This window comes from Fundulus heteroclitus, chromosome 19 (genome assembly GCF_011125445.2).
Source record: "Fundulus heteroclitus isolate FHET01 chromosome 19, MU-UCD_Fhet_4.1, whole genome shotgun sequence".
Taxonomy (NCBI): Eukaryota; Metazoa; Chordata; class Actinopteri; order Cyprinodontiformes; family Fundulidae; genus Fundulus; species Fundulus heteroclitus.
In genome coordinates, this window is record NC_046379.1 from 30,483,853 (window position 1) to 30,498,546 (window position 14,694).

At 40.2% G+C, this 14,694-nt stretch overlaps 1 protein-coding gene across 1 annotated transcript in view; it reads right to left on the reverse strand.

Annotated features, from left to right (window-relative positions):
• Positions 1 to 2,662: 2,662 nt before the first annotated feature.
• The window catches only part of LOC105918903 (MAM domain-containing glycosylphosphatidylinositol anchor protein 2), a 105,423-nt gene continuing 93,391 nt past the window's right edge, over positions 2,663 to 14,694 (reverse strand). The window contains exons 14-17 of the mRNA XM_036150581.1: positions 11,478 to 11,642; positions 11,276 to 11,406; positions 8,022 to 8,121; positions 2,663 to 4,085 (exon numbers count right to left, since the gene is read on the reverse strand). Coding sequence (XP_036006474.1) covers positions 3,997 to 4,085; positions 8,022 to 8,121; positions 11,276 to 11,406; positions 11,478 to 11,642 — 485 coding nt within the window. The 3' untranslated portion in view covers positions 2,663 to 3,996. The remainder of the gene's footprint in view (positions 4,086 to 8,021; positions 8,122 to 11,275; positions 11,407 to 11,477; positions 11,643 to 14,694) is intronic.

The window sequence follows — 14,694 nt, forward strand, 5'->3', positions numbered from 1 at the left end:
ACTAGACATCAATTTTCTATGGTAAATAAGTTTAATAATTAAGTACTAAACTCAATTGCTAGTTATAATCAATAAAGGCTGGTAGCCCTTAATCACAATCATTTGGAATAAAATGTTGTTGTTGTAATCTTTTCATTAGATTTGCATATCAATTATAATATCCAATTATAATTACTAATAATATGCATAATCAACAAGGTTAAATGGCACAACACCTGTAATGAAACTTTAACCTGTTTATAAAGGTTTTGTAGATCCCGTTCCTGGGTCTGACCATCGCATGCTTTGATTGTGGGATAAACTTGCTGGAAAGACTGGTCTGAAATGTTTGTCTTTTTTTTTCTTTCTAGAGAATAATTGTTATTTCAATAGAGTGGCTAACTTTAAAAAGTTTGATGGTGTCTGTCCCTCTTGGCTTTATGTTAACATACATACATGTATGCTCCAGAGCAGAAAACGACCACGCTTCCTTTTATCAGGGAAGTGTTTTTTTTTTTAGTTTTCTGTCTATGGCTTCATCTTTGTTTTTGCAAATAATGACAGTGTGACATTTCATAAAACCAAAAAAATTTAAAGGACGTGTAACATTTTCCAGTGACAGTGTTAAATCTTTGTGCTTTTGTAAGTTGTTCACCAGTATATTAAAGTTGCCTTTCAGCCATTCAACATTTTGAAATAAACATAACTATAAACAACTAAAATGTTACTTTGAAAATATAGCTTTTTCTTCAGTTTCTACATAAATCTCGACACCACATTGAACAAAAAGTAAAGACCCACCTCAACCATAGGGTAACTGAACATGTAATGTAAGTCTGTAATGCTTTTCTGAAGCTTGACATGGCTCTAGAGTCTGAAGCTTGGGTTCTGTTGATGAAAAACATGAAGTCCTTTGTTGTTTTCTTATGTATTCAGAGTTCATCGGATAGTTAATGTGTTTTGTACTTTTCATCTTGAAGTTAATTTGAAAAGCCTCATGTCAGTATACGGAGACGTCTTCACACTTGTGGTAATGTCCCAACAGAAACAGAGAAATTTTCTTTGCATACGAAAACCAAATCTTGCCCGAGTTTATTGGTTATTTCTCCTCTAGTAATTCAGCCAGAATAATGTCTGACGCTGTCTCTGTACTGACGCCATTCCTTGGATAATCCTTTCCTCTCAGTTGAAGGCACTTGATATTATGGCAGAAGGTGAGCTGTTGTTTTCTTGTCTATCACAGATTGATAGGCATCAAAATATACTCTAAAAATATGTTTCTTTTTTTCAGAGCCTCTGTGAGTCAAAAGAATAAAGAGACTTCTCTTTGTTTATCCAATACAGTACTGTTGATCTGTAGAATGGGACAGAAAGGTGTGAGAGAGAGAGGAAGCGGAACAGGGATGGGGAAAACATGAACTATTGACATTCCAGCTGCTGCCTCCTTTCTTAAAACACTGATTTGAGCAGGAAACACGTGGAGGTTTGTTTCCCTTGGGGAGTGATCTCAGATAGGGAACACTGTGAGGCTGCACTCAGGTAATGGGGAAAATGTAATTTGGAGGTGAATTAATCTCTTAGTTTGATTCTGTGCATCCACAAAAAAAAATCTATTGACCTATTCAGAATGACAAGTCTGTCAGAGGAACTGGACTGGAGCTCAGCTGGAAGCACTGAAAGCCTAGAGTGTAAAAACATTCTTCCTCTCCTGTACAGAGGAAGAGGAAATGCTTCTGAAGAACACAGCTGAATTTAACCGTGGTGTTTCTGCCGTTCCAATAAAAAGCTTGTGACTACCAACTGATGAGCCTGGGTTTTCTTGTCAGATGCTGAGCATTTTCACACGTCCATGCCAAAGCTGATTCCTGCCTTGAGACAACTTGTCAGCTTCCGACGTTCGTGTCAAACCAACTGAGGCCATGATGTAGGAGGCTCCTATGATACAGTGCTTTGCAAAAGTATTCATACCTACATTTTATCACATCACCACCATGAACCTCATTGTACAGTATTTCATTTGGATTTAATGTGCCAGACCAACACAAAGTAAAGAATCATTTTGAAAAGGGAGGAAAATGATACATGGTGTTGTTAGTTCCTCACACACAATTCTCAAAAATGTGGTGTAAGGTTGTAGTCAGGCCCCTTTAATCTGGTGAACCTAAATAAAATCAAGTGGAATGCACTGGTTTAGGTTGTCAAGTAATAAGTGAACTGTCCAGATGGGGGTGATTTAACCTGAGTTTAAATGCACAATAAATGTTCTGTGAAGGCCTCAGAGGTTTGTTAGAGAACAAACATGAAGCCCATCAGAGAAGCAGGCCAAGAGGCCAATGGTGACTCTGACAGCTGCAGAGATTCACAGCCCAGGTCTGGCCCTTATGGAAGAAAATCGTTGATGAAAGAAAGCCATATAGGAGACGTAGCAAACGTGTAGAAGAGGTTGCTCTGATCACAGGAAGAACAATGAAACTTCCTTGTCGACATGCAAAGCGGTATGTGTGGGGGAAAAAACTGAGTGCACATCACCCTGACTGCACCGTCCCTGCTGTGAAACGTAGTGGTGGCAGCTTGGGAGAGTGTTCTCCTTCAGCGAGGGCGGAGAACTGGTCAGAGCTGATGCAGAGATGGATGGAGCTAAGCTGAAGACTTGAGACTGGGGTGGAGGTTCACCTTCCAGCAGGACGATAAACCCTAAACCAGTGGTGTCCAAAGTCGCTCCTCAAGGGCCAGTGTCCTGCATGTTTTAGATGTTGCCCTGATCCAACACAACTGAATCAAATGGATGGTTCATTAGCATGCAGCTGCAGTGATAGGTGACATGCTGAGGAAGTCATTTGTCCATTTAAGTCAGCCTAATGGAGCAAGAATACATCTAAAACCTGCAGGACACCAGCCTTTGAGGAGAGGAGCTGGACACCCCTGTCCTAGCATACAGCCAGGGATACAATGGAAGGATTTAGATCAAAGCAAATGTGTGTGTTACTATGGCCTAGTTAAAATCCAGTCCTAAATCCATTCAGGAAACCTGTGGCAAGATCGGAAAAGGAATGTTCCCAGATGTTCTGATGCTCAGTGTCAGCTCTCTATCCGGTCTGATTTTGGCTAATCTGCGAAGAAGAATATCGGTGTCTTGATGTGTGAAACTGGTAGAGACATACCCAAAACACCTGCAGCTGTAGCTGCACTGAAAGATGGGTCTGCAAAGTTTTGGAGAGGCTGAATACAAATGCACACCACACTTTATAGATTTATATGCATTAAAAGACTTAAAAACCGTATTTCATTTTCCTTCCACTTCATAAATGGGTCCTACTTTGTGTTAGTCTATCACATTTTAGTGGTTTGTGGTGTGAATAATTTTCCATGGCATATGAAAGCGCCTTAATGAGTTAATAAATGAAGCGATATGGGAGAATATGCAATGAAAACCCTAGAATAAATACCACAGAACAGAAAGAAGATGGATTAACTTTCAAGTTGCAGTCACAGCTTCTGCTTGATAAACGGTACTGCTCTGACTACATTCCCTGCAGACATCTTCAGATTGTTTCTGTTCCTTTTACTTCGTCCCCATTAATTTACAGCCACGTTTCTGACGTCCCACCTGTTCTGCATGGGATCTTTTGCTGCATTCAGTTTTACAGTTCTACTGTTTCTTCACCAGAGGCCAGTGCTATACAGCAGGTTGCTGTTACTAAGCAACTTCCCTAGTGTGTCTCATCACTTCATTCTATAAATACATACCATTGGTTGCTTATAAAGCAATTTGCAGAGACATGTAGTTACAGCAACGTGAAGTACTGGAGTTAAACTAAGCCTACCTTGGATTGAACTGTTGCCAAACTAGAGATAAAATATCAGTGAAAGATGGATTCATTTTCCCTTTGAGAGAGGGAGGCAGGTTCCGCTCTGTTTCCAACTGTTGTGAGAAGGAACCGAACAGATCCCTTGGCCCATAGTCAAAAGTCATGGAATCTTGGAGCTAATTAAAATGGGGAAGAGGTGCTGATGGTGTCACCTCGGCCAGCCAATCAACACTAGACTTTGAGTGACGTAGAGGAGAAATACATGGCATGATGGCAGTGAAGCAAAGGACCTCAGATCTGGAAGGGAAAGAGAGAAAAAGAGAACGGCAGGGTAAATATGTCATGTGTCAAAATACTGATGTTTAGCTATATTTGCAATACATTTGAAACCAGTTACATGAGTTATTAAGATTAAGATATCAAAATCCAGACTGCTATTGTAATGTGAGACCATGTGTGAAATATATAAAATAATTTTTCTAAAAATAGGATAGGAATTTGGGGCCGACAGGGGTCCAGGAGTCAGGGAGTTCGTCCTGCAGTTGGCGGGTTGCCGGTTTGATCCCCACCCTGTTCGTCTCAGCCGTTGTGCCCTTGAGCAAGATACTTCACCCTAATTGCCTGCTGGTGGCGCCGATGCTCACCGACGTCAGGGTGTGAATGCGTGAATGACTGACTGTAATCTAAATGCTTTGAGGTTATCGGACTAGTCAAAGCGTTATACAAGTACAAGCCATTTACTGTTTTTGCAATTTCATATTATGGATGAATTATTAACATATTTCACAAACTACTCTTATGATTTCAAATGTGATACCTAAATCTGTAAAAATGATTTTGAATCAAGGGTGCCTCTTACTGGATGTCATATTTTGGGTTATGTTTAGTTTTTACTGGCTCTATGGATGTATAGTAAAATACATAAAGATAAAGAAAAGGATGAAATGGCTAATTTAAATCAGGAAAATGGTAAATGGACTGAGTTTATAAATTACTTTTCTAGTCCTACTGACCACTCAAAGTGCTTTACAATATAGCTACATTCACACTCACTATATATTCATACACCGATATGCAGATCGGTAGGCAACTTGGGGTTAAGTGCCTTGCTTAGGGGCACATCAACATGTGACAGGGGGAAGCAATAATCAAACAGAACAACCATCCGATTGCAAGATGACTACTCTACCCTCGGAGCCACACTCGCCCCAAAATAAGAAGGTAAGACATGATAGAAATAAGATGATACCATTACTAGTTATGAAGAAGCTACATTTAAAAGTAATGTTTTTATTCCCGATTGAAATGAATAGACTATTTCTGAACATTTTGTTTGTGACCATAGAAATGATCCATCCTCTTGTGTTGGTGGTGTTCTGGAAACACTGACTAAGCAGGTATCTGAACACCTGAGGGTTAACATGGCTCATACCTGACCAGCAACTCTGAAATGTTTATAGGTCCAAGATCTTTTAGTGTCTTATAGAACATGAACACGATTATATTTTCTTTTACTAATAGGGAGCCAGTGTAGGGGTTAAGAACTGGTGTTATTAAATTATTAAAGTATTTCTAATTATGATTCTGTTATGTGACTGGGGCATCTTAGATGAGCTGCAGCTGCCTGGTTCATTAAACTTCCCTTCTACAGAGACCTGCATGTAGGAAATTCTGATCCATCCACTCATTGATGTTTTGAACTCACTGACTCAGAGACTGTAGGGGACTATAGTCAAGTGGTGCCAAGAACAGAAAGTGGAATGCGATTAGTATAGTTATTAAGATGTTTTAGTAGGCTATGACCTAAGCTATTGCAATTAATAAAAAAAACTTCGATAAGCCTTCAGCTTATCCAAAATACTACAGCAAGAGTCCTGATGAGAAGCAGGCAGCCTGCTTCAGGAGCTCCCCACTCAGCTAGGAGTTTTTCCTTTTTTCTTTTTTTTTGATGTGCCATGCATTTCTGTTTTCCACGCCTTGTACACATTATGGAGCTGAACGTTTTGTGGATAACTTTAAAGAAAAAATGTTTTAATGACATTTGCGTTCAGAGGGTGAGTGAGTTGTAACACTTCCATTGACTACACCTGAGGTTAGCTGTTAGCTCTTGATAGCTACCTCTGAGCAACCCGATGTTCCCCTCATGCTAATAAGGGAGATGCGCCTCAACCAAGAGCCAGGATAAGGCGAACAAGGCATTTACAGGTAGCCAACAAAAGAACCCAGTGACAAATGAAAACAAACTGAGGGCTTAAATAGAGCAGAGAACATTGTATAGGTTAAATGAGGAGACAGGTGAATGGGGTCTACTTATTAACTGGGAGCTTTGGGTGAGCCAGAATAATTAACAAGGGCCAACAGCGATAAACACGAGGAAGAAACTAACAATCTATCCAATAATTAAGGGGAAAAGCTTCAAACCAACCTGACTGTGACAAGTAATTGTCCCCTTGGCAAAGTTATGGATTGACTTTAATTAACCATAGCTATTTGTTCAATTACACTAGGCTCATGCCTGATTAGTGTCAGACTTGTGGTATTAAGAAATTAGTTTAAAGGGGAAACTGTCATGATTTGTAGGTTTCAGATTATGGTTTTTCATTTTGTGTTCATGACTTTCAGCACTTTCCTTATTGTTTATTATGCTCTATAGATCTTGCCATATTAGTTCACTTCTGTTCACTATTGTCAGGTGTTTATAGCTTATGTTCTCTTATATTTCTTAGTATTGCCATTGTTTTCTCATTTATTTACTCTGTATTATCGGTTAGGATTAGGCTAATAAATGAAATCATCACTTGAAAAATACTTTTCGTATTTCCTTCGGGTAACTTTGTCTGATTAAAATTAGTTTGATGATCTGAAAATTAGTTTGATGATTTGTCACAGGTCTGTATTATAAAACATTGCGTAGAATCCATTCTAAAAGTGTACGTATACAAAAACAAAATTCTGATTTATAAAACCATGCGCACGCACACCAGCACACTATTTCCCTTTATAGATCACAGCTGTACCTGAACATTTGGTACCAGGTTCCTCCTCATGTTCCGCCCTCTACATGCCCAGATTCAACCATAAATGTTCAATGCAAAGCACATCATGAATGGTAATGTGTATCGTTTTGGGGTTTTTCAGGGTGAAAAGGCAACAATGGAGAAAAAGCAAAGAAACAAGGTCTTGATAAAGTCAGTCACATGGTGGACAGAAATAATTCCATGCACCTATTTATTAACAGATTTTAACCTTGCCCACATAATTTGCAACATAGATCAAGGAAAGAAAGACATTTAGACTTTACTTTATTAGGTCGCCAAAGGGCAATTCATTTGCAGCAAGTAATAGTAGCAACCATCACACAAACAATACAGACAATACAGACAATAGACAAGACAGAAGGATAAGAAGCAACTTATAAAAGTCAAAAGAGACCAATCTAAAACACACATTTGTAAAAGATATAAGACTGGAGCTAAGACCTGAAGTAAAGATTAATGATAAAAGCTGAGGTTGAAGTTAAGATTAAAGTTAAAGTCCAGCATTTAGATAGCGACCTTAAATCAGGCCTGAGAATCTACAGTTTTTTTTTTAAAAGTCAGTGACTGGAGGGACAAAAGAGTTTTTTAGTCTGTTGGTTCAACACCTTGGTAGGGAGTATCTCCCTCCTGAAGGGAGGGGCTTAAACTCTTTGCACAGGTGGTGTGTGGGGTCTGTCAACACTTTTTTGGCTTTGGTCTCTGATCTGGAGTTGAATAGGTCCATAATGTCATTTAACTTTTATGTCAAACCAACATCACAGCATCACCTCAGGATGTATAACCAGAAAAAAAATAAAAATGAAGAAATGTAGTGGTTTCAGCTTTAAAGAACAGGAGTGAAAAGGATATTTGGGACAGTGTCAGATGGAGGCACTTGATCTGCTGTGGCTTTCCCTAAAGAGAACAAGCCAACATAACTAAATGTTCTTCTTAGTAAAATGGTATATGGTGATGTACCAGATCTAAATTTGCATTGTGGTATTTGTTTAATCTCAATTTAATGACACCTGCCTGTGCCTATGAATGGAAACTAGCCTATGTCTAAATCTGGCAAAGCTATTGGTTTTAACCATATTCATTAATGTTGCACATTTTAAAGGAATAAATAAATAAATGAATTAAGAAATCTAATATATTAAGAACAGAAAGCCAAAGGTTGTGTTTTTCTGGATGACCACACTGTGAAGATGCTCACTGTTAGGTGGAGAGTCTTTGCATTCGCCCTCTTCAATGGTAACATCATCGATAGCGATATTGCCTTCATTATTTGAGCCTCGGACTCCTTCCATCACCACCTAAACAAAAATGAGAAATTCGGTTAGGGATATGTGTTTTAGAAGATATTAATTTATATTAATATGAAAAGCTTTGTCCAGAATGCAGTTAAGGCAATTACTAAAATCTATATTTTGTTAGGTGAATATACTGTAGTGCATCCGGTTATGACCCATGGATCCATGCTGGTTTGTGCATCTAGGAAGCAGCAGTCTGTCACTGAAAGAGCTCTTCAGCTCTGCAACAGCTCCAACAGGGATGCCCAACAGGGATGTTATTTTTGCAAGAGTGCTTCTGTCTCCCACAAGCTGCACTGTATCGACGGGAGCATCTGAGGACAGAGCTGGCTCTCCTAATGAGCTTATCTAACTGCTTCCTCTCAGCTACACATAAGCTGCTGTTCCAACAGACCCCACCATAGAAGATGGCGGATGCCGCCACAGAGTCAATGAAAGTTGACGCCCCCCGGCACTCCAAAAGACCTCAATATCAGTTCCCTGGGTGTTTACTGGTGTCTGTGGAAATCCACAACCAGCTCTGTAGTATTACTTGCATTGATCTCGAAATGGTTCCACTGACATCAGTCCACAAAGTCTAATGTCTATTCCGAGCCATTCTCACCTGTTATTGAGACGGACTATAGCTGAGAATTCTGAGAACTTCTGAAGATGGCATCCTGGGTAGTTGATGGAGAAGTTTGCAGTGAAGACAGGGAAGAGGAACGGTGCCAGCTCAGTTTCCTGCTGGGCCCCTAAACTACACACAAGTCTGTCAGAGACACAGCCCTGTCTCCTCACGTACTGGTGTACAACCAGTTAGGTAGTCCAGTATCCATTGGGCCAGTTAGTGGTCCACTCCTGACAGCTATAGGTTGTTCCTCAAAAGTATTGGCTTGATGGTATTAAAAGGTTGGATAAATAAAATAAAAAACATGATCCTCACAGTGCTTCCAGGCTTGATGCAGGAGGTGGATGATGGCATCATCCACCCCAATGCCAAACTGGAGGGCAAAGTCTAATGAAGACCTCACCGGAGGGTGAAAGTCATTGAGGAACAGCCTCTCCAGGGTCAAACATGAAGTCAGCACTACCAGTCTATAGCTTCTGCAGTCCTTCAGATTTGCGGTCTTTGGCTCTGGTGCCACCAGCTGTGGTACTTTCCATACTTAAGGCTCAGGAGTCATCTGAAGGAGTGAGGGGTGGCTGAGAGCTGAGTGGTGTGAAGTTTGGGGTAAAAGAGCATACAGGGGTTGACCCAATTTATATCTCCTATAGCCATAGAGATTAGTTTGTGGCCTGAAATCCTTTTAGGTTGTTCCAAACTTCACTGATGTTGCTCTGCTGCTGCTGCTGATCATCCATCAGCTTCCTGAAGATTGTCTGTCCATCATGATCTTTCTTCTCAGTTCTTTTTGCATAGCTCTCAGCGTATTGTTTTCTGATCTAAAAGCTATTTTCTACTCAAGGAGAACAGGGTTGAATCATATTATCACGAGGGACACAGATTCGTGCTCAGAAATAGCTGTAGTCTGTGATGCATAGTCTGTGATGCTGCCTATGTGAGGAGAACAGAGCTGTTCCTACACAGTGGAGCTTATTATTTTTGGTGTGGTAGGTAACATACTGGATAAATGTGGACAGAGGAGAGGACAGGATGAGGAGACATGATTAAAATCCCTGTAGATCAGAAGAAGGACCTGGAGATGCTGTGTTTGAGGTCCACTATAGACGGTAAGGACAACATCTTTACTGTCTTCATCTTCCTCCACAGCTTGCACACAGTGATGCTTCGGAACGCTAAGCGCTAATCTCAGGTGTAAACAACGGGACTGTTGCTGCTTGGGGGTTTCTAAACAAAAGTATAGCTTTAGATGGAACTAATATTCCCTATAAACAATCTGTCCTCTCCATCAATAATGTCTTAGTTAAGTTATTCTCCTTTCAAACCTAGACGTACGATCCGGAACTACTTCAGTTCAGAGTGTAGCCCGTGTTTACTTCCTGGTTCCTGTGCCAATCTTATGAGATTTCACAAGGTTCCCAAAACAGAGCGCAGCATTTGGTATTTTATCTTGGCAAAAGAGCAGCAGCCTGCTAACATGGAAGCCAGTAAAAGAAGCGGACCAGAAATAGAACAGAATACAACATCATATACCTGTACTGTGGAAGTAAAAGTTCAGTGCAATAACATACCGATTAAAAACAGCACATTAGATCATTGTGATTGGCAAGCTGTTGTACCAATTTGAGCCACAAAGTGTCAGTGTTACTTATAGCTCCCTTAAACTAGAAAATTAACACCTTAGCTTTCCATAATCACCTCCACTGTGTGGCCAATCAAAGTTGAAAAAAAAAAACAATCATACAAATGAAAAAACACATTCATAGAGCCATAGATCAGGACTGACTAGGAGCTGCTGAACAGGCTGTTATCATATTAAAAAACCTCAGATTTTGAGGACCTGTCTTGTACACAGCCCTCATCACGATTTTCTGTCAGGTTTAGCTCTGAACTCTGGGTCAGCCATTGCAAGATTTTATTTTGTTCTGGTGAAGCCATTTTATTGTATGTGTAGTTGTCAGGTAAATCCTACAAGGATGGCTGAACTTCATTTTGTGGTTAATCAGGGACAGTATAGTAGAATGTGCAGTCAACAAAATTGTGTACAGTTTTACTTATTCAAGTCAGGACTCTGGCTGACTGGGCTATATCACTTGCAGTCAGAAGACAAATGTTGGTGAATATAAAATATTACTTTAAACTTAAATCTTCCACAGGGATATGCATAATTTTAGGCTTATCTATATGTCATTTAAACATATAAGAATAAACGAAAATAAGTTGGTATTCTTTAAGTCAGTGTTCTCAAACTCCAGTCCTCGAGGGCTGGTGTTCTGCAACTTTTAGATGTGTCTCTGCCTCAACACACTTGACTTCACTATGAGCTCATTAGCAGAGCTCTGCAAAGCCTGACTGCATGAAGTGAGATACTTTAGCCATTTGATTCAGGTGTGTAGGGCAAGGGATACATCTTAAAATCGTAGAACACCATTCCCCCAGGATCTGAGTTTGAGATCAGTGTTTAAAGTAGCATGCCAATGAAGATTGTTCTTTGCTCCATTGACCAAAAGTAACTACAGTTTCTTTTCACCAACAGGTGGCTGTGTATCCTACCTGAAAGGCTGTGGTTGGGTGGATGTTAACCCTCGCCTGCCGCCAGTTGTTTCCTTGGTTACCAGTAAGACTCCAGACTAAGGTATCAGTCAGTGTCTGGCCTTTCTGGCGCAAGAAAATATTCAAAGCTCCTGCATAATGAAGAGTGTGATTAGTATTATTGCAAACCCTTTTTCTCATGGGTATCCTGTTGTCACCTCACCTATATGTCTCCCATACATGTGGTAGTAGAAGGTAAAACAGTAGGTGGGATTGCTGCTGGCTGAGGAGGAGACACCCTTAGATAGTATGTTGAAATTTGGGGACATCAGACGTGCCTTGTCCCCCTCCAGCCTGGGACTCGATGTCTCAATGAACATGTAGAAGCCTGAGGGTCCACAACAGTCCAAGGAGAGAGATTAACTTAATGATCCAGCAATTGAAACAGTGAGATGTGTTTTATCTGAAACTGATACCAATTAAAAGCGCAGAAACGTTTCTGCCAAAAAGCAGTTTGAGTAACAGAATATCTAACAGCAAATATTTAAGTGCTAGAATAAAAGTTAAGTAACACCAAATATAGATGTTTTTTTTTTGTCTGTTACGTCTATTAGCAAATCAAGACAGTGAGGAGACTGCAATCAGAACTTCAGACCCAAGGTGGGAGCAGAGTTGTTTAGTCCTAATACTGAGATTTAATGATCACTGTGTTGAGCAAGACAATCACCAATTGTTTTCAGCTTCAGAAATTAATTAAATGTATGCCTAGCTAAAGTTCTACAGTTCCCAAGCAGAGAGCTTCCTACATTTTAGCCAAAGATATGAAGTCATGCTGTTTGTTAAGTCCAAAATTTATGGGCTCCAATACCAGGTGAGAAAACCTGGCACCCCTCTCCCCAACAGCACTCTCTGCAATTCTGGAACATCCCATGGTGTTCCAAGAACAAAGGGAGGGAATTGAAATAGAAGTACCTTTATTGTCCCACATGGGGAAATTTGGGCATGACAGTGGCAAAAACACACATAGAGAAAATATATCAGAGTTGCAGATAGAATAAATAATATGAATAAAAAGCTAATTTAGAGTTAAGTTCTAAAGCAAAAAAGAATAAACTTACTAGAAAGGGAAAAATATTAATTGAGTGATATTATTAATTGATAATGCAGCATATTCAGGTAAAAAATTGCATACATTACATTAAAAAAAGAAATACAATATTCAAGTTAACAATAGAGGAGGATAACAGCCGTTTTACTAAGAAAATGTGAGGAAAACTGTGCAATGACTGTACAAGCAAAAACCTCAGCGTAGCTAAAGCATGTGCAAATGGACTTTAGCATCTGAGAGACAGTGTGAATGATTCTTGATCAGATCAGAACCCGTGCAACCATTAGCATGTTGTAAACACTTATAGAGTTTGTTGTGAGCAGCAGAGATTATAAAGTCTAATGGCATCAGGGAGGAAAGACCTTGGGAAGTGGTCTTTTGAGCATCTAGGATGCAGCAAAAAAAAAAAAAAAAAAAAAAAGGATGCAGCAGTCTGTCACTGAAATAGCTCTCCAGCTCTCCAACAGCTTCATGCATGGAGTGAGAGGCATTGTCCATCAGTCATGTGATTTTTCTTATAGTCCTTTTGTCTCTGACCACCTGCACCGGATCCAGGGGGCATTCTAGGAGAGAGCTGGCCCTACTAATGAATGTCACTTGTACTGCAAAAGATCTCAGTCTACTGAGCAGGTAGAGTCTCCATGTTGGGACTCCAGTGCGATTTATTGTTCAGGTGAATACCCAGGTATTTAGAAGAGTGCATCTCAACATCAATTCCTTGGATATTCACCTGTGTCAGTGAGGTAGGTCTGCCCCAGCTAAAGTCCCACACCAGTTGATTTGTTTCCCCTACATTTAACCTGAGTTGGTTCTGCTACAAAGTCTACAAAGCTATGTATCCACTATCTGTACTCTGAGTCATCCTCATTTGAGATGAAACCACCTATAGCAGTCGTCAGGGAACTTCTGAAGGTGGCATCCTGGGGAGCTGAGGGACAAGTCTGCAGTGTAGAGGGTAAACAAAAACGGTACCAGCACAGTTCCCTACTGCTTTCCCGTACTGCAGACCAGCCTGAAAGCTACACAGCCCGTGTCCTCACATACTGAGGATGGCATGTGAGGTAATCCAGTATCCACTGTGACAGGTGGGAGTCCAATCATGATCGCTCCAGTATGTCCATCAGAAGTCGTTGTTGGATGGTGTTTAAAACGCTGGGAAAATCAAAGAAAATGACCCTCTCTGTGCTTCCATGTTTGTCCAGGTGGGCCAGAGCTCGGTGTAGCAGATTGATGATAACATCATCCACCCCAATGCTAGGGTAGTAGACAAACTGCAGTGGATCCAATGAAGACCTCACCAGGGGGGTAAGATGGTTGAGAACCAATATCTTGAGAGTCTTTATTAGGTGTGATGTTAGTGCTAATGGCCTGTAGCTGTTTAGGTCATTTGGGAGTGTAGCATTAGGCACCAGAATCACACATTAGGTCTTCCGTAGCTGAGGTACTCTCCCCTGCTTCAGACTGATATTCAGGATGTGCCCCTTGATGCCGCAATGGTGATCTATGCAGCACCTCGGGAGCCTGGAGCTAATTCCATCTGGCCTTCTTCATTTTGGTCTTCCACATTATGTTCCTTACCTATAGTGTTGAACCAAGGCTATTCTATCTCTGTCTACGCTGGTGAAGATTCACTTGCTGCACCCTGATAAACACATTGTTGACTTACAGGCCAAGGAACTTGGCTCTGTCTTCCTAGTAATTCAGCCAACAATAATCTAATTGAACCTTCAGTCCAAGATGGTCATGTAATAGTATATTCTTTGGAAAAACACATTGCAGTTGATGTTGCAAGATGTTGAGAGAGCCTTTCAGAGCACATTGCTCAAATTCAGCAATATATCAACTGTAAATTATAATAAAACAGGACACATTAAAAATGTTGATGAACAGGTGATTACAGTGAATAGGCATTCTTTATTGTGATTAATAATAAATCAATAATATTTAATAATTAATAATAATATTTGTACATGAAAATATTCAGATCAGATGATGTTATTGATGTAAGAGGTGAAGGAAAGAGTGTTATTGTGGTAGGGGTCCCAGATTACAAATGGGGCTGAGGTTATTGAAGTTGTTTGGAGATTTTCCAGGCATGATGAGAAGTCACTGGTGAGGGAAATATTAAGATTGTACATACGTATATTGAAATCCTCCACTAATATTACATTAGGAGAGAGAGTAGAAAGGTGGGTGAGTGTATCTCCGAGTTCATTTAAAAACTTCTTGTGTGGCTTAAAGGTGGGATAAATCACAGCGATTATGGTATGAGTGAGTTTCCATGCTATGCACTAAATAGAGATGAATGTAGACATGGAGACATGCAGCACCT